This window comes from Neofelis nebulosa, chromosome 8 (genome assembly GCF_028018385.1).
Source record: "Neofelis nebulosa isolate mNeoNeb1 chromosome 8, mNeoNeb1.pri, whole genome shotgun sequence".
Lineage (NCBI taxonomy): Eukaryota > Metazoa > Chordata > Mammalia > Carnivora > Felidae > Neofelis > Neofelis nebulosa.
Window position 1 is genome coordinate 142,527,577 of NC_080789.1, and position 20,564 is coordinate 142,548,140.

Sequence of the window (20,564 nt, forward strand, 5' to 3'; positions counted from 1 at the left end):
AATGTTGTTTGGGGAATTACCTTCTTGGGCTTCCGAAAAGGGCTTTATGTGCCTAAGCTGAATAGGGTTTGGGGATATCTCGTCAGAGCTTTGGAAGGCATGAAGGTGCGTCACATCTGAAGGGAGCCTGCCAGTCGTATTAAAATATAAATAGACACATTACTGATAATCAGCTTTTCTATAAAGGGAAAGTGATACAAGTCCCCGAAAGAGGGGTAAGAGGTGGAGATGAACTATCTGGAAGAAGAGAGATGTTTTTCATTTTGAGGAGCATCTGGGGCCTGAGAAGTCTTCCCAGAGAGGAAAAGTGAGCCTGTGAGCTGTAGGCTAGGCTCCAGGAAAGCATGGGAAGGAGCTGACATGGGAAGTGAGTGCAGCAGCTCCTGGTGTGAAGAGCGCTGAAGGCAAGCTGGCCGAGGGGCGTCCCTTTACCAAGAGGAGACCCTCCGAAGCACGGCGGTGGGTTGCGCCTTTGCCTCTTGGTTTGTGGATGCCTGCTGTGCCCTGTGGGGGATTAGGTCCAATGACATCTCAAGGAATCCGTGGAGGAGCGAATACAGGGGAGCTGTGTGGGTCCCTCAGAACCAAGCGCCTGCGTGTGTGCGTTGCACGGGAATCACTGTGGAGCTGCCAGTAAGACAGGGCTTGTGACCGACTCCGAAACGGAAGCAAGACTTAACAGGAATGACTGAAGTACAGACTCCCCTTCCTTAAACTGCAAAACAAAACAGCAACAAACCTTCAGTTTTTATTCTGAGCCTTCAGAGGTATCTGACCCTCCCTGTCCCTTACTTTTATATCATTGAGAGATACAATATACAATTTCATAGTCTGCTTTTATTCACTTTACGTTGTAACTTAATGTTTCATCCCATCTAACACAATTCTGCCAGGTTTGTACAGTGTGGCCTCACCAGCATGAGCTGCAGCAACAAAGCAGTGGGAACTTTCAATCCCAGGCTCGGTTGATCTTCCTTTGAACGGAGCCGGAGTGGCAGCCAGACCTTGTTCCCAGTCTGGGGGTGCCCCATCTTCTCGCTCTTGGTTCTGTGCTCCTGGCAGGGACTCCTGCATCCAGAGCAGGTGCTCCAAGAAGACTAACAAGTCGGTATTTAACTGGTCCTTTATGAATAGGTGCATCCATTGGTTTGGGATGGAACAGCAGTATGTCCTGTGTTTCCCTGCAGTTTGAACGACTTCCTCAAACATTTTGGTCTGTTTCAGGGAGAGACGTCTTGTGGCAGCGGCACCCAGAAGCTCACAGATACCCGGAAGGCTCAGTATTGCCTTGCCAGACCCACATCTAAAACCTATTGCTCTCAGCTCAGCTGCCACTCGAAGGCAGAGCCCCTACAGCTACTGCGATCCTCACACACTTTGTTAAAATAATTGCTGGTGGTTCATATGTGTACGTGTGCAAGTCAGTTACTTCTGGAAAGCCCTGCTCACGGCTGAGTGCTGTCAGGATGGAATAAGTTGACATAAGCAACAGTTACCTCTCAGGGTTCTCAAACACAGGTCGTCGGTGGTGCAGAATGGCTTTTACTGGCCTTATGGGGTCATGTGTCTCTCATTTAGCTGATTTCAGTGAACTGCAGGAATGCTGCATGGAAAGGAAACCTTCATTGAATCCCAAGCTGATTTCTTCCCCGCCTGCTATCCTGTGTCGCTAAGTTTCAAACATGGACAAATTTATGATGTGGCCTGTTCTGTTCTCAGCTGCTGTCTGCGTCCCTTTACACCAACATGCTTATTTGTATATTGAAATTGAGTGTGTTACCCACCTGCTCCTGGAAAAACTGGCAACTTCTAGTTAGGACATTTTGAGAGAAAAAAATTGGTTAAATTCCTGAATGAGTAATGCAGAAGTGACCTGTGCGTGTTATGTCATGGGATCTGGGTGCCTGTGAACACGCAGCAAACTTGTCCGCAAGGGGGGAGTGGAACCCCGATGCCCAATCAGGACATGGGGGCGACGCGGGCTACAGCAGGAGTGGGGTCTGCAGGGCGGAGCGGGCAGTGCAGACACGCAGCCACGGGACAGCTACTGCGGTGTCCTGAGGAGGCAGTCTGCCCGAGAGGTGGGCACGGCTGCTCCAGGAGGGGCTGCAGTAACAGGAGAGCTGGCTGGTGCCAGGTGAGCTACACGGGAGACCCTGGGACAAGCCCCGGACGGACTCACGTGGGATGACATACTTGTTAAGTAGTAGGCACTGACAGAAAGGGGCGTCTTGACAAACGTCCAGTAAAAAACGCAGCGATAAAAACCAAACAGTACTGCAGCAAGAAGTCTTTGTATCAAGCGTAAGAGTTAATGCTGTCAAATATATTTAAGATCCATCCTGATTTTAGGGTACTTGTCAAAACACTGATGGGCTAAATAGGCTAATAGGTGAAAAGGGGAATGAAAAGGGTTTCACGTGAGGAAGAATAATTACAAGCCATCCCATGGAAAAATCATTCAATGTTACGATAACCTCAGGCCTATCAGAAAGCATTTTAGAAATCATATTACCCGGGGCACCTGGATGGCTCAGTCAGTTAAGCATCAGACTCTGGATTCCGGCTCAGGTCACCATCCCAGGGTCGCGGGATCAGGCTCTGCGCCGGGCTCTGTGCTGGCTGGCAGCATGGAGCCTGCTTGGGATGCTCCTTCTCCCTCTGTGAGCTGCTCCCCTGCTCTTGCATGCACAGGCTATTTCTCTTTCTCAAGATAAATGAACTTTAAAAAACAAGTCCTACTGTTCAGGGTAAGTTAAATCAGCCTGCCTCTTACAACTCCGAGATTACTGTGCTTTTCGTCCCTAAGGCCGAGCAGGAAGGCGGTGGGTGGAACCGGGGCAGCAGGCGTTCGTGGAGCCTCATCTGTGAGGGTGCCACGGATGGACTGACAGCCCCGCTGGCTGGCATTCACGGCCGTGTGCTGTGCGCCGGGCCTTGCACCGAGCCCTCACCACCTTCTCTGTGACCTTCACCCCAGCACTAGGACGTAGGCAGGAAAACTGAGGCCTGGAGGGGCTGATACTGACCTGGGACCAGGATGGAGCCCTGTGGTCAGCACCCTGCCAGCCTTGCCCCAGTGAGGAAGCACACAGCGCTCGGTCACCCCTGTGAAGGCTATGTGGAAACACGAGTTCTTACCGAGCCCAGCGAGGATGATGCGGTTCACCCTGTGTTAAGTACGTGACAGGAAGATGACGAGCGGAACATCCGGGTAGTTGTCTTCTGGGGCGGCGTTAGGAAGGACTGCGGGCGATACGTGTCGCTTCCACGTGAATCAAAGGGAAAGTACACGGTACTTGAATGCATCTTGCTGAAGTGTAGTTTCAAGCGTGCACCTAATTTTTGTTCCAGCCTCTGTTCTCACTGAGAACATGAGCCCTGCTGCCCATGGCGGTTTGCATCGTTTTTCGGTATTTTGAAAGCTGGTGGCATCGATTTGCTGGTTAATCCCTCCTGCTCTGTGTCTGTGCAGGTGGCGCTGGTGTTCCCCAACAATGACCCTGCCGCGTCCATGGTGGCCTTCTATGGCTGCCTGCTGGCTGAAGTTGTTCCCGTGCCCATCGAAGTGCCACTCACCAGAAAGGTAAAGAGCATGCTGTTGCCATCAGGGAGGGTCCGGCTGGGCCGCAGCGGAACGTTCTGTGGTGAAGTCAGAATGTGTAGGTGGCTGGTTTTTAAGTGGCTCTTTATCTCAGCGGGAGGTGGACCGAGAAGCACAGAGGTGTTTTTGTCATTGGGGAGGCTCTACAGGTTCTTGTCACTTGTTTCAGTAGAGGGGACGGTTACTGGGTGCGCAGCTCAGCGGAAAGATGAAGCAGGAGCAGCTTTTCAGGGGTGGGGCTGCCGCACCCCGGCCTCCGAGCGCTGATGGGGGGCCGTTTGAGACGGTGGCGCAGGGGGATGCAGAGCTGGCCTCTTCCCCTGGCCCCGCGGCTGTGGCTGCATGTGGAGCAACTCCCTGTGCAGAACACCCAAGAACCCACTGACCAGCTCCTCCATTTCAAGGGAGACGGGGGATTGGGGGGGCCGAGGCAGGGACACTGTCTCACCAGACGCCCCAGCCCTGCACTGCCACCACACACAGGGGGAGTCTCACACATTCAGAGCTTCTCCTTGAGTGGGGTGTCCACGTCACCCATCAGGCATTTCAGCCCTTGGGGCCTGCACCAGAGAGATGAACCCCCAAAACATCTGCCTTTGGAAATACTGGGGCTTGTGTGCAGCACACCCACGGGGCTCATGCTCCACTCACTTTGTCCCAAGGCCCAGCACAGAAGCAGCAGTTTAGAAAGTGATTCCACTGTGTGTGAAGAGGGTTCATTTGCTGACCCTAAAGCATCTGCCAGAGGGGCAAGGGCCTGCTGGAACTCCACCTGGGGATAGAGGTGCTGATGGGGACCATTTCTGCACATTGCTTCTACCTTGCCAGTGCTGTTCTGCTATAGCCAACAGGTGCACCCCAGCCCCGTGCCCTCCTCCTGCGTCACCGAAGCCAGTAAGTGTGCTGCAGCCCCACACTTGCCTCCTGCCTTGCTAGAGCTGCAGGTGCCCGTAGACTGCACAGGGATACCCATGCACACCTGGCACTGGGAGCCAGGGGCTAGGACACCTGGGCCCCGTAGGTCTGTATCATGGGGAGAGACTGTTCTTGACAGATGGCTTATGGGGCACTGCACAGACGACAGACTGAAACACAGCCCAGGGTTTCTGGGAGGAAGGTCTGTTTACCTGTCCTGGGGCGCAGTACCTGTCCTGGGGCACAGGTTACCTGTCCTGGGGCACAGCCTGAGGTACAGGCTTCAGGTTTGTCACATCTAGAGACTGTGGAGGTGCTCCCAGGGAACGTGGACAGGGGGACAACTTTGCACTTTCCCTTGACTGTGCTCCAGTTCACTGGCACCTCCATGAAAGGGGCCCTAACTTTTGCAACTGTAACCAGGAGACACCTCCAGACATCCTGGTCTGGAGGCCAGCAGGATTTAGGACTGTGGTCCCACAAACTGTATGTATACGCATACTTTAAAAGCTGCTGCCTGGGGGCCTGGCTGCCAGTCAGCCTGTAACTAGTGCTCAGTGGGATTCCTCCCTTTGGAACTTGGGCAGGTCTCGGCACGCCCTTAACAGCGGGAACATATCTGGAGTACATTTGGCTGCGTAGACAATCAGAAGGGTTCAGGAGACAACCAAGGGAAAGGCTGAACGAGGAGATTCATTACTTCCACAGCCCACTCCTTCCAGACTGGGAGAGGTACCTGCTGCACTTAATACAGAGAGGCCAACAAAACGAGCAGACGGACGAACATGTTCCAGAAGAAAGAACAAGATAGAACCTCAATGAACAGAGATCAATACTTTACCTAATTAGGAGTTCAGAGTCACAGAACTCAGGAGAAGGAAGGGTGAGCACACAACTTCAACGGGGAGATGGAAAATAGGAGGGAATACCACTTAGGTCAAGCCACTTAAGATGCAGTAAAGTGGGCGCCCGGTGGCTTAGCCGGTTGAGCGTGCAACTTCAGCTGAGATCACGATCTCACGGTTTCTGTGTGGGAGCCCTGTGTCGGGCATGTGCTGTCAGCCCAGAGCCTGGAGCCTGTTTGACATTCTGTGTCTCCCTCTCTCTCTGCCCCTCCCCTATTTGCGTGTTTTTTCTCTCTCTGTGTGTATCTCTTTCTCTCTCGAAAAATAACATTAAAAATGTTTTTAATTAAAAGACAGAAAAGAATACAGTAATGGAACTGAAGAATGCCCTGTGAAGTTGCCACTAGAAAAAAAACAGAAGGAAGCAGCAGCCATCAAGAAGACAGGACAGTAGACCTCACACAGAGCAGCAAAAAGAAACCAGGAAAAATTTAAGATAGCTTGAGGGACCTGTAGGACAGCATCAATCAGAACAGCATTCACAATATGTGTGTCACAGAAAAGAAAGAGAGAAAGGAACAGAAAACATTCCTAACCTCGGGAGAGAAACAGACACCCAGGTCCATGGAGCCTGGAGAGTTGTAAGTAAGATGAATCCAAGGAGTTCACACCAAGACATGTTATAATTAAAATGTCAGAGGCTAACGAGAGAATCTTAAGAGCAGCAGGAGAAAAACAACTTGTTGTTCCATACAAGGAAACAGCTAAGATGGTCAGCACATTTTCAGTAGAAACCTTGTAGCGCAGAAGGGAGCGGCAGGATATATTCAAAGTACTGAAAAGAAAACCTACAACCAAGAATACTCTGCCCAGCAAGGGCCGACATTCAGAATTGAAGGAGGGATAGTTTTCCAGACAAGCAAACCATAAAGGAGCTCATTGCCACTAAACAGGCCATGGGAGAAATGTTATAGTGAGAGGGCCTTGATTAGTAGCAAAATACGAGAGAGTATAAATCTCATTGGTAAAGGTAAATGTACAGTAAAGATAATGGATTAATTACTTACTAAACTAGAACAAAGGTTAAAAAGACAAAAGTAGTAAAAATCAGGAAAACTACGATACTTAGTTACGGGATACACAACATGAAAAGATATAAATGTAACATCAAAACATTTAATTGTGGGGAGGGCAGGTAAAAACTCAAGAGTTTTAGAGTATGTTCAAACTTAATATATAAATACACACACACATAAGATTAAATGTGTGTGTGTGTATAGGCTGTTATGTGTGAGTCTTATGGTGACCAAAAAGCAAATACCTCTAATAGATACACAAAATACAAAGGGAAAGAAATCTAAGTGTAATACTAAAGAAAGTCATCAAACCACAAAAAATCGAAGAAGAGAGGAACAGAGAGGCCCAACTAAAAGAAAAACCAGAAAACAATTACCAAAATGGCAATAAGTACATACTTATCAATAATTACTTTAAATGTAAAAGAACTAAATTCTCTGATCAAGAGACACAGAGTGGGTTAATGGGAAAAAACAAAAACAATCGATCTGCTGCCTACAAGAGGCTCCGTTCAGATGTAAGGGCGCACACAGAGGAAAATGAGGGGTTGCAGAAAGATACTCCACAGAAGTGGGGACGTAAAGGAAGAGGAGTAGCTGTAGTTCTATCAGACAAAATACACTTTAAACCAAAGACTGTAATAAGAGACAAAGAAGGGGAGATAATGATGAAAGGATCAGTCCACTGAGAAGACACAGCATTTTTAGACATTTATGTACCCAATATGGGAGCACCTAAATCTATGAAGCAAATATTAACAGACCTAAAGGGAGACATGCGATTCAGTAGTAGTAGGGATGTCAATACCCCACTGACATCAGTGGACTTAATTTATACTGAACACTCCATCCATAAGCAATAGAATACACATTCTTCTCAAGGACATTTCCAATGTTCTCCAAGATAGATCACATGTTAGGCCACAAAACAAGTCTCAATAAATCAAAGAAGGCTGAAATTCTATCAAGCATCTTTTCTGACCCATAATGGTATGAAAGTAGAAGTCGGTTACAGGGAGAAAACTGGAAATTTCACAAGATATGTGGGTTTTATGCAGCATGCTTCTGAACAACCAGTAGGTCAATGAAGAAATGAAAGGAAAAGTCAAGAAACAGCTTGAGACTAACTTAAACGGTAACAGAACATATGAAACCTTCAGAACTCAGCAGAAGTGGTTCTAAGAAGAAAGGTCACAGCAATACAGGCCTACCTCAGTCCATCAGAAAAATCTCTAATAATCTAATTTGAAACTTTCAGGAACTAGAAAAAAAAAGCAAATGAAGCCCAGTTAGTAGAAGGAAGTAGCAAAGATCATTGTGGGAATACATGATATAGAGACTAAAAAGAATATAGAAAAAAAAAATCAATGACACCATGAAGCTGATTCTTTCAAAAGATAAACAAAATCCATACACATTTAGCTAGACTCAGCAAGAAAACAGGAGAACAGGACTCAAATATAATCAGAAATGAAACAAGTTATAATTGATGCCACAGAAAAAGGGTTAGGGGATACCACCATGAATAACTATATGCCGACAAATTGGACTCCTAGAATTGGATAAATGCCATAAATGTACACTCTTCCAAGGCTGAATCATGAAGAAGTAGAAAATCTGAATATGGGTTAGTAGTAAGTAGATTGACTCAGTTATCAAAAACCTCCAGTAAACAGAAGTCCAGGATCATCAGATGGCTTCACTGGTGAATTCTGCCAAACATTCAGAAAGATTTAATACCTCTCCTTCTCAAACTCTTCCAAAAAATTGAGAGCAAAGGAAACTTTCAAATACGTTTTTACAAGATCAGTGTTGCCCTGATACCAACACCAGGCAAGGATACCATAAGAAAATAAGATTACAGGCCAAATATCCTTGATGAGCATAGATGCAAAAATCCTCAACAAAATATTAGCAAACAGAACTCAATAATATGTTAAAAGGATCATATTCCATAAGTTAGTGGGATTTATTTCATTGATGCACAAATGGACCAACGTTTGTTAATCAATCAATGTGATATACCACACCAACAAAATGAAAGATAATCATATGATCATAGACACAGAAAAAGCACTAGCAAAATTCGACATTCTTTTTTTTTAAGTTTTTATTTAAATTCCTGTTAACATATAGTGTAATGTCAATTTCAGGTGTACAGTGTAGTGATTCAACACTTCATACGTGCTTCACAGTGCTCATCACAACAAGCTCGCTCCTTAATCCCCATCACGTTTCCCCCATTCTCCCACCTACCTCCCCCCTGATAACACCATCAGTGTGTCCTCTGTAATTGAGAGTCTCAGTCTTGGTTTGCCCTGACAATAACCCCCTCTTTTTTTCCCTTTGTTTTATTTCTTCAATTCCACGTAGGAGTGAAATCATACGGTATTGTGTTTTTCTGGCTTCACTTAGCATAATGATCTCTGGCTCTATCCATGCCATTGAAAAATGGCAAGTTTCCTTCTTATGACTAATTTTCCATTGCATATATATACCCCATCTTCTTTATCACCCATCAGTTGATGGACACTTGGGCTGTTTCCATAGTTTGGCTATTGTAGATAATGCTGCTGTAAACATAGGGGTGCATGTATCCCTTTGAATTAGTATTTTTGCATTTTGGGGGGTAAATACCCAGTAGTGTGATAGCTGCATCATAGGGTAGTTCTGTTTTTAGCTTTGAGACTTCCATAGCTTTAGCTTTTAATTTCCATACTGTTTTCCAGAGCGGCTACACCAGTTTGCATTCCCACTAACAGTGCAAGGTTTCCCTTTCTCTACATCCTTGCCAACACCTGTTGTTTCTTGTGTTGTTGATTTCAGCCATTCTGACAGGTGTGAGGTGGTATCTCATTGTAGTTTTGATTTGCATTCCCCTGATGACCAGTGATGTTGAGCATCTTTTCTTGTGTCTGTTGGCATCTGGATGTCATCTTTGGAGAGATGTCCATTCGTCAACATTCATTTTTTGAGTAAAGAAAGTCAGCAAAGTGAGTATAAAGGGAATGTACTTCGACATAATAAAGGCCATATATGACAAGCCCACAGCTAACCTTTCATTCAGTTGTGAAAAGCTGTAAGTTTTTCTTCTAAGATCAACCCATTCTTGCCATTTCTATTCAACATAGTATTGGAAGTCCTGGGCATAGCAGTTAGGCAAGAAAAAGATGTATAATGGCATGCAATTACTAAGGAAGAAGTAAAACTATCTCTATTTGAGGATGACATGATTTTGTATATAGAAAACAATAAAGACTCCCCCCCAAAACTCTTAGAACTTTTTAGTGAATTGAGTAAAGTTGCAGGATAGAAAATCAGCATATAAAAATTGGTTGCATTTCTATACACTAACGGTGAACTATCAGAGAAATTAAGAAAACAATCTCATTTATAGTTACATCAAAAAGAACAACATATCTAGGAATAAACTTAACCAAGGAAGTGGAAATACTCTGAAAATTATAAGACCTTGGTGAACGAAATGGATGAAGACACATACAATGAACGGAAAGACATTCCATACTTAGGGATTGAGAGAAGTAATATTGTTAAAATGTCTGTATTACCTAAAGCAATCTACAGTATTCAGCAATCCCTATCAAAATTCCAATGGCACTCAATCTAACTGTTCACAGAAATAGAAAAAACATTCCAAAAATATGTATGGAACTACAGGAGAACCCAAATGGCCAAAACAATCTTGAGTAACAAGGACAAAGCTGGGGACACCTGGCTTCCTGATCTCAAGCTCTATTACAAAGCTTTAGTAATTAAAACAGTATGGACACATAGGTTAGTGGAATAAAATAGCCCAGAAATAAACCCACACATGCATGGTCAATTTAGGACAGAAGATCCAAGAATACACGACAGGGAAAGGACAGTCTCTTCAATAAATGATGTTGGGGAAGTTGGACAGCTATGGGCCAAAGAATGAAACTAGACTCTCATCTTACCCCATACACAAAAATTAACTCAAAATGGATTAAAGACTTGAATATAAGACCTGAAACCGTAAAACTTCTAGAAGAAAACATAGACAGTAAGTTCCTTGACATCAGTCTCGTGATGAGTTTTTGGATTTGACACCAAAAGCAAAGGCAACAGAAGCAAAAACACACAAGTGGGACCACATCAAACTAAAAATCTTGTGCACAGCAGAGGAAACCATCCACCGTCAACCTACAGAATGGAAGAAAATACTTGTACATTGTGTATCTGATAAGGGATTAATATCTAACATACATGAAGAATTCATACTACTTAATAGCAAGAGAATCTGATTAAAAAATAGGGAGACGATCTAAATAGACATTTTTCCAGAGGAGACACACACACAGGCACAAAGATGCTCAACATCACTAATCATCATAGAAATAGAAACCAAAACCACAATGAGGTCTCACCTCATACCTATTAAAATGGCTAATATCAAAAAGACAAGAGATAGCAAGTAATAGCAACTACGAAAGTGCCTCAAAAAATTAAAAATAGTATTACCTTATGATCCAGCAGTTACACTAGGTATTTTTCTAAACAAAGGTATAAGCGCTAATTCAAAAAGATACATACACTGAATATTCATTGCAACATTATTTATAATCAGATACGGAAACAACCCAAGTGTCCATCAATGGATGAATGGATAAAGAAGAGATTATATGTGTAGACCAACGGAATATTACTCAACCATAAAAAAGAATGAAATCTTGCCATTTACAACGACATGAAGGGACCCTGAAGGTATTATGCTAAGTGAAGTAAGTCAGACAGAGAAAGACAAACACCCATGTGATTTCTCTTAAATATGGAATCTAAGAAAACAAATGGACAACCAGAACTTAAAGAAACACAACAGACGGTGGATGCCAGTGGTGGTGGTTGTGGGGTGGGTGAAATGACTGAAGGGAGTGAAGAAGTACTAACTTCCAGTAATAAAGAAGTCATGGGGGTATAGTCACAATGGTGACTACATTCAGCGATACTTCACGCACATTTGAAAGTTGCCAAGAGAGTAAATCTTAAAAGTTCTCAACTTTTTTTGTGTATTGGTAATTTTGCAGTATATACAAATATTGAATCATCATATTATACACCTAAAACTGCTGGAATGTTATATGTCAATTATATCTGAACCTTTTGAAAAAAGAACACTGAGCCTAGTGATCTGTCAATAACTAAGTGTTTGAATATCTCATTCCTCAGCGTCATTACACTAGAAATCTGGATAAATTAGAGGGTTTTGATTTTATTTTGGGGGATGTTGGTTGTTGCTTATGTTTTGGTGTTTGGACGTGATTGAGTCCCATGTTCACTATGATTTGTCAGATGTAATTCCAAATCTTGCTCTCACAGTGTATTCGAAAATAAGAAACATATGTTGTACATACCCCACATATCAGTGTTAGGTTTTTTGTCCAAGGCTTACTTGCAAGTGCTTGCTGCCAGCGTTCCAGGCTCCACCCCCGAGTCCTATGATATTCACAATGGAGAAATGTGGAAGAGTTTGGGGACTGAGTGAATGGATAGCCACGTTCTTCTAAGCGGTTCTTTGGCTCTGTGGTAAATTCCACTACGGTTCACCTGAAAGCCTACTCGGGGCATATGACGCTCCTCCTTCAATTGATATTAAATTCAGTGGGTTGAGGTCTTTTGGAAATGCAGAGGGCTGGTTACCTGACTTCAAGGCTCAAAGCCCTCTGAGTTCTGTCGTCAATAGTGTCAAAACGATAATCTGGAAGAATTTGTAGGTTGCTGTTCGTACAGAGACTGGTTCTTAGCACTGCAATAACCAGACGGTTATCTCTGTGATGTTCTCATGTGATCAGTTGCTATTATTTATGTGCTTCTCATCACATAGAGGGTTTAGACTTTTCTACTTAAGTCTATAGCCTGATGTCTCCCAAAGCAGAGCTGGTTTGCAGAGGAAAATCACGTGAACAAAGAGACACGTGCCTCTGCCCTTTGGGTCACGTGATGACACAAGCACGTCATTTCAAATACTGCTTGATTTCAAATACTGCTGATGCAAACGTGTGCCACCATATAACATTTCTTAATACACACTTGGATGTATATTAAATGAATAAACATTCTTCATTTAAATAACGAGGTTAAGTATCCTTTGGACGTTTGACAGGCACGTCAAACCGTAAGCGGTTCACTTTAATTGTACTGGAAACCTTCCTAACTGTGTGAGTATTAGGTTACTGCAGTAATAATCAACGGGAGGGGAGATGTCATTATGTGTGTTTTATCCTAGGCCCTGGGGCCCAACCATCCCCTTTGAGGCTGAGAGCTCTTAATGGCAAGCCTGGTGTTTCGGCAAGGGTCTGTGCAGGTGTGAGCACCCACAAGCGAGCTCTGCTGGTACAGGCGTGGGCAGGGGAGTACAGTCTCACCTATGCCGTGTTGGCCCTGCTGGGACTGGGCTGCCTACTGTCTTGGGCATCTAGGCTGCAACCTGCCAGGTGGTGTGCCCTCACCTCCCCAGCCCACGGAGACCCTCGGATTATCGGACTGAACCAGGGGACCAGAAGGCACTTGTCAGAAGAAGATGCTAGGTTCCTCCGTCCATAGAGCATTTTCTGCTGGGAAACAGGACCGGGAGATGACTTTGTCTCAGTGAAGCCAGAAGCTGCGTGCCAGGCCTCGGGCTCTGAGCTCAGAACATGACATTCGTGCCTTGGAAGACTTTTCTTAGTTTTGAACAGAAGACCACATTGGTCCTTTGCAGGTCAGCATGGGGTAAGGTGTGCACGGAAGCGTAGGTGATGGAGTCGCACACTTCCTCTGCCAGTTCTGTGCCACTGGGTTTGCCATGAAGGGCCTAATGAGAGCCGTTTTCTAAATCCTGAATGTTGTTTGATGGGCTGAACAGTTTTGTGTCCTGTGTATTTCTTTACTCTCCCTCCTAGTTCTTGGGTGGGAGGAGAAAGCTCCCCTTTCTGTGAGGGGTTTGCAGTAGGAAGGGCTGGAGTTCCTGGATCATTTGGCCAGGGGGTGTGGGGGAGCCAGAGGGGAGCCTCCAGGGGCCTCCTGAGATGGGCCTGGCAGGGTCGCAGCAGAGCTAGGACAGCCTGGCGCTGTCACCCTCCTGAGGCGGCTGCGCTTCGGTTCATGCCGGCTGTGTGCAGGGAGGCTCTGTCGGCCCGCGAGCAGGCTCAGCCAACAGTCCCCCTCTGCCGACACAGGCTGCTCCTCAGGCGTGCAAATCTTACAGGAGAGTGACAGGCTGTTAGGAGGGGCCAAACTGTGCGTGTTCCAAAGTACCACAGGACCGGAGACACAACGGCCCGTGGGCCACGGGCATCAGCAGCACCGTGCGTGTGTGAGACGCCTTTGTGCTTCTGTCCTGCTCCACCTGCTGAGAGCCAAGGAGCTGCTCAGCTGGCAAAGGAGAAACTTGGATAAACTCAAGCCTCGTGGTGAGGGGCCCCAGACGCAGAGTGAGTTCAGGAAAGGGACTTTTCTGTGAGCCGTCCTCGCATTTGTTACACCCTTCTGTGTGTGAGATTGCTGCTTCCTGCCTGGGAGGCTGGGGCGGAGCAGACCCTGCTTGAGACGTGTACAGCCTGGCCTGGTGGGTGCTCCAGGGGTCGTCGGAGAGACCGGGAGGCTTCCCACGAGGCGACGTAACGTGGCGCCTCTCTGTTGCAAGAGGGTTGGAGGTGACAGGCTGCAGTCAGGTGCAGTCTGGCTTTTCTTGACGAGCCCGAAAGAATCGTCGTCAGGATTTTGTGACCGGGGAGGTGGTCACCGGCTGCCTTGACAGCACAGCTCTTGAGAGGGTGGAGCCCCAACCGAACCGAGGAGGAACCACAGGCCAGGCGTGTGGGCCTTCCCTGGGAAGGTGCACGCGGAGCGCTGAGTCGGGGCCAGAGTGCACAGGCTTCATTCAGTCTCCCTGAGACGGGACGGCAGCTTCCCGAAGCCAGCGGCAGGTCGGGCCGCCTGGAGGCGGCTCTTTCCGCAGGCTGGGCGGGAGGCCCCATGGAGAGACGGGGCCCAGGGAGGACCGTGACTCTGACGTGGTGTTGAGAGTGTGTCCACCCGCTCCGGGCTCTGGGGTCAAGCACGTTCAGCTTCAGCGTGTGAAGGAGACACACAGGCTTTTTCGGGAGCAGGCGATGGGGTCTCGTCTGCGCCGCTGGGGTTGGGTGGGCAGAGCTGGTTCTGCACAGCTGCCTGGAGCTCCAAGTAGGAATTTGCCAGATGAAGAGGACAGAAGCCCCTTGGAGGTGAGGTCTGAAGTTGGGGCTGAACTGTGGCATTCTGTCCATTACTCTTCTCATCTGCTGTCCCCTGCTGCTTCTTTATATCAGCTGTCTCGTGTGTGTGAATGTGTCACTTTGGACATCAGCCTTGAGCAGGTTGTAGAAAGGGCGCAGGGACGGTGTCTGCCAGGAAAACTGAGATCGGTTGCGAGCCCTTGGCACGGCCGTGGGCCCTGGCAGGTCCCAGCCCACAGACCCGTGCTCACTCTCCCGAGCTGTTGGCTCATGTAGCTCTGAGGTAGCGAATTCTGGCTCACAAAGAAATGCCTCCCTGCCACCAGACGTGACCTCAGAACTTGTCTCGATGTTTGGCAACATGACCTCCAAATTCACATTGGAGTGAGTATTAAAAACTCCACTTGAAAAAGCATTGCTTGAGGGAAAAGTACCGTGAGGGTCCTGAAACGGGAACATCCCTGTCCATCGGGCGCCAGCCCCCTGCTCGCCTCTCTGCGCTGCATGGTGTATCGGGAGGTTGGCGGTGCAATTCCGAGTGAGGAGACCTGGATTTCACCGTAGGGTTAAACTATGAACCAGTTGCTTGACAGGCTAGTTTGAAGACATCCGTGCTGCTGATTTTACCCACTGGAAACCCCGTCATCACACACTTTCTTAGTGAGGCATACGTGGGCGGAGCGACCGGAAGGCAGGGCTGGTCTGCCCACAAGCTTCCTGGGTTGTCCACGGGTTCAGGAAGAGCCTGGTGGGAACAAACCAGGGTGGCCGGTTCACCGTGTTCTGATGTTTCAGTTGTAGGAATGTCAGCTCCTTGCTGGCTTTCGTTTTATTTTCTAAATCCTGGCTGGTGTGACTGTGGGGGTGAAGAAAGCCGGTTGAGCAGACCTGCTGCGGGCAGCCAGATGTGGTCAGCAACAAAACCACAGGGTGGCGGCCCCTGGACCGCCCTCCGAGGAAAGCTCCATCCCGTGGGGTCCGCGGGATGCCATGCTCCTAAGTCAGTGCTGGTCATTTGGGGCTTCTGGTGCTCTGGCCCGCCAGCATCCAAGTCCTGCAGCAGGCGCCTGTCCGGCTGTGTCCTCGGTCACAGACGTACTCTGGGCGCACAAGGGTGACAGGCCTTTTGGTTGGGAACGGGCGTCTAGTTTGCCCACAGTGGATGTCAACAGACACAACGGGGCCATGTGCTCTGAGTAAAGTCAGGCTCTGTGTTACGGAGGAAGACGAACCCTTTCTGTTCTCCACGACGGTTACGTTCTATGGTCATAGTCTTAGGGAACTGGAGGGAGACGTAGCAGCAGCTGTTTAAGGGACCCACTGTGTGCCAGGCGCACACTGAGCACTGTCCACGCTCCTCCGATTTATTCCTTGCAGCAGACCCACTCGAGGGCTCTGCTCTCACCCCATGGCACAGGTGAGGAAACTGAGGCTGAGTGACCTCGCCGTCCCGTTTGAGGTCACACAGCAGCAAGCGGCAACCGGGGCTGTGATCCCAGTTCTGCAGAGTCTGGGGAGGTTCCCTCCCTCCCAGAACCCAGGGACAAGGCCACGTCTTGCCAGGAGGGTACCCGTCCTTCCCGGCTTTGTGACTTATGTGTCTGTCACCTCTCCCAGGATGCAGGGAGCCAGCAGATCGGGTTCTTGCTTGGAAGCTGTGGAGTCACTGTGGCCTTGACGAGTGACGCCTGCCACAAAGGGCTGCCGAAAAGCCCAACCGGGGAGATCCCCCAGTTCAAAGGTAAGCCACAGCCAGGAGCCTAGTTGGGCGTCTGGCTCTTCACTCAGGAAGGTCCTGCGTCTCCCCTGGACATGCTCTTCTGCACACGGAACGCGATACGTCTGCTGTTGTCAGCCTGCCGTGTGGCGTGGTTTACCTGGCAGCATGCGTGCTGTTGACGTTGTCTGAGGCTTGCGGAAGCACTGGCGATCCCCCCTGGCTCATGTCACATGGGCCACAGGAAGGGGGACGACGTGGCAAGCCTGGTTTCTGGGTAGTACGCCTCTCAGAGGGGTCTGTTTGTTTGTTTGCAAGGTTGGCCAAAGCTGCTGTGGTTTGTCACAGAGTCGAAGCATCTCTCCAAGCCCCCTCGAGATTGGTTCCCACACATCAAAGATGCGAACAACGATACCGCGTACATAGAGGTGAGTTGCAGCGCTGCCCACGGGTGTCGAGCAGTTGGGCCGACCTTGGCCTGACTGGGGCAGCCGCGTTGTCCTCTCTGTACCCCTCTCTGCACGTCCCCATCTCATTTCAGTATAAGACCTGCAAGGACGGAAGCGTGCTTGGGGTGACCGTGACCAGGATCGCGCTGCTGACCCATTGCCAGGCCCTCACGCAGGCATGCGGCTACACGGAAGGTATGGGCAGGGCCCTGACCCAAGACTGCATCCCTGGGAGGCTCATGTCAGCTGTGGAGGGACTGAGTCACTCCCCCTGGTAACGGAAGGAGTGATGTCAGGTTTGCACGGAGCTTGGCAGGCGGTGCCTTCTTGTTGCCCTCGCTGTGCAGGGAGAAAGAGCTCTGGTGTCTCATCTCCCCAGGATGTGGGTCCTGATGGGATCAGACCCGCCCCATGACCTCACCGAACCCTCATGACCTTGGCAGAAGCCATATTTCCAATGGCAGCCATGCCGGTGTGCGGGCTTCCACCTGTGAACTCAGAGGGCACGGCTCAAGCTGTAGCAGATAGTTAATTCTGTGGGTGTTCATCCCTGGGTGCAAGTTAGGGTCTCTGGGATCTTCAGAAAAAGCCCATGTTCAGCCCACCCCTAGCAGCTCAGGGAGAATCTCTGATGGGGATTCTGCGAGCTTCTCAGGGTGGGCAGCAGCTGCCGAGGGTGTGGTTTTTATGATGCACACTCTCTCTCCCAAACGGGACAGTCCTGGAGGCCAGGAGGTAGGTGGCCAGAGGTAACCGTGGCCACGGTGCTGGCTGGGGCTCATAAAAGGCAGGGTCCGCCCAGGTAACCAGCTACCCCCTGGCTGGGGCTTCTGTGACCAAGGCCCTGCCCTGGGGACTTGGACGTGAGCGCAGCCCTGGGGCTGGTGCCTGATGAAGCTGGTGGTGGCATCTGCGCTGCCCTGGGGGTTGGATGCTCCTCTCCTTCTCTGTCCCCAATGCCACTGGCAATGTCCCTCTGAAAAACAATTCATTTGCGTCCTGGGGATGTTCTGGCTCACGTTTGGTCCCTAAACTGGTTTCCAAGGTACTTTCACCTTGAGACACGTGACTGCTAATCATTTCTCACAGCCTCAGGACTCGTATTCCTTGCCCTGCTTTCTTGAAGGTCCAGGGCTGTCGCTTTCACAGGTGCCAGAGAAAACACACACTCACACACACTGGCTCCTTATTTCTAAAGTGAAAACGCTCGTAGGACGTGGAACAGAGGCTGTTTCCTTCACGTGGGGACGCCTGCCTTCTCTGTGAAGTGGGGTCAGGTGCACGATACCAAAGCTCTGGCGAGCAGCACGACAGCGTACGGACCTAAGAGGAGGCGTCAGGAAATGCCTGGTGTCAAGTGTGGCTTCAGAAAAGTTTTTCCACGTAGCTTCCACATGCCACTGTGGCCCTTGTTTTCAACTGTGTATCGTTAGCAGCCTTTCTTCCCGCTTCACGAGGTGTCTCCCATAAACCTTGAACACTGTTCCATCACCGTCCTTCCAAATCCCGTGCCTCCTTTATGACTCCAGCCACCCCAAGGCTTCTAGTGATGTGACGCCCTGTGTTTGCTGGAAAGCACTTCCCTTTCCTGGGGGATCCCATGATGGAAATGAAAAGAATCTTTAAAAAGTTACAGGCAGGGAGGGGCAGTAAGGACATAAATAGAAGGAATAAAATGTTTTAAGTGGCCTGTGAAGCCGTCGCTGTTAACTGATGTGTCAGGAGGCTAGAAACACTTCCAGGTGGGCAGTGTTTTTAAATGGGTTTGCAGGCTGCAGGATGTCTGCAGAGGTACTGGGAACCATTTTTCCAAGGTCCTGTACTGCCCCTGACATGATGTTGGATTTTCTTTGCCCTTTGGGCTGTGCTACATGAAAATCTTCCGTTTTTATTTGTTCAGCGGAAACCATAGTGAATGTGTTGGATTTCAAGAAGGACGTTGGGCTCTGGCATGGCATCCTAACAGTAAGTGTGACCCTTCCCCTGTCCCCCCGGGCCACAGCCAGAATTAGGGTCTGTACACACGGCCACTCGCCCAAGCCCCTTTCGCACTGGGGAGAAAAGCTGTTATTGCTGGAAGCTTTAAGCTGTCTGCTAATGCGACTTCCCAAGCCCAGGAAGCCTGCGGGAGTCAGCCGCTCACGGGAGTCACAACCCGCCCCCCCCCCCACCACCATATAGAGGTGCAGCTGTTGAGGAAACAGGGGTGCAGCTGTTGAGGAAACAGGGTATCTCTCTGCCCCCTTCTGGAATCACGACTGTGATGATGTTAGTCACATCTCCCGTCTGGGTCACTTTTCCTTTGCATTTGGTTTCACTCTGACACTGTTGTTCTTTTGCCTTTCTGTGAGTCAGTGCTTGTGAATATTTTGCAAACCTGCTTGGTTATGCCACAGGGGAAGCGCTTTACAGGTCCCCCTTGTGCTGACAGTTCCACTCCCGTCCTAAAGAAATGCGTGCCACCTCCTTGTGGGTGCTGCCTGGCCAGGGCAGGCAGTTCAGAGCTGCAGGCGCTTTGATGGAGACCCAGCCTGGTTATCTAAGGTCTGCACAGCCCTTGTGGGTGTGCATAGCTTAACTGCTGGAGCATCGCTGTGTCGGTTTCACAGGTGGTGATCTTTACTCCCCTGTTTGTAAGTTCCTTATGCTAAGCTTCATCTTTCCTGAGGTAGAAAATTCTAGGGGCTTTTGCACGAGTGATAGGATATGAGTAGACGAAGTGTGATTTGTCGCCTCTTGGTGAGGGCACGTGAGCAGCACATGGACCGGAGGGTGGGGGCTCCGTGGCTTCCCTGTGGTTGGTCTCTGCCTCTGGGTCCCGGGAGGTGCCAGCCTGGAGAAGCCAGGCTGCCCGTGTGCGCTCGTGAGGCGAGCAGGTATCGTGGGGAGAGCGCGGGCTGCCTCACCCCAGCTGATGCCAGTCCTGCCTTCTGCAGCTCTGTGCCCGCACGCCCGTCGTCTGCCCCTGGGACCTCCTGAACCACAGGGTTCCTGCCTGTCAAGTGGGGTGATGGTCCTGTGTGGTGTTGTGAGCACTCAGTCCCACCTCCCTGCCCGATGGTCGTGGCAGCCGCCTGGGGGCTGTTGCCGTTCAAGCTCCTCTTTGATGCTGTTGCTCTGCAATAGTCTTGTTGGTGCTGTCACCCAGCTGCTCGCCGTTGCTTTGGATCGGCAGTTTCTGAGTCTCTATTTCACTGCCACCTCCTAGAGCAAGGCCTGGCTCCTGCTGGATGCACACGCTCCTCTCTGGCATCTTCTGTGTGGCCAGTGGTGCCCTTGGCCCCCAGCGTGGAGCAGGGAGCAAGCCCGTGATGGGGGCCCGGGCCTGTCGTGTCCCCGCGCGAAGCCTGGTGGGGCGGGGTGCCTGTCCTGCTAGTGTGTCGGCAGTCACCTGGTGCGTTGTTTCCAGAGCGTCATGAACATGATGCACGTGATCAGCATCCCATACGCGCTGATGAAGGTGAACCCGCTGTCGTGGATTCAGAAGGTCTGCCAGTACAAAGGTAGGCATCCAGAGGCCTCGGAGCCCCGGTTCCCTCCTTCAAACAGCTCCTGGTCTGACAGTGTGCATATTGACCCCCTTCCTCTACTGTCCCCACAGCAAAGGTGGCTTGTGTCAAATCCAGGGACATGCACTGGGCATTAGTAGCACACAGAGATCAGAGAGACATCAACCTCTCTTCTCTCCGGATGCTGATCGTGGCTGATGGTGCAAATCCCTGTA

The 20,564-nt window shown here is 49.3% G+C and overlaps 1 protein-coding gene across 11 annotated transcripts in view; it reads left to right on the forward strand.

Moving 5' to 3' along the window:
- Nucleotides 1-20,564, forward strand: part of DIP2C (disco interacting protein 2 homolog C) — a 416,980-nt gene that overhangs the window by 288,501 nt on the left and 107,915 nt on the right. For all 11 annotated transcript variants that reach the window (XM_058682051.1, XM_058682054.1, XM_058682050.1 and 8 more), the window contains 7 exons: nucleotides 3,476-3,586; nucleotides 16,292-16,415; nucleotides 16,710-16,819; nucleotides 16,933-17,035; nucleotides 18,741-18,805; nucleotides 20,250-20,343; nucleotides 20,442-20,561. In XM_058682051.1, the coding sequence (XP_058538034.1) occupies nucleotides 3,476-3,586; nucleotides 16,292-16,415; nucleotides 16,710-16,819; nucleotides 16,933-17,035; nucleotides 18,741-18,805; nucleotides 20,250-20,343; nucleotides 20,442-20,561 (727 nt within the window). The remainder of the gene's footprint in view (nucleotides 1-3,475; nucleotides 3,587-16,291; nucleotides 16,416-16,709; nucleotides 16,820-16,932; nucleotides 17,036-18,740; nucleotides 18,806-20,249; nucleotides 20,344-20,441; nucleotides 20,562-20,564) is intronic.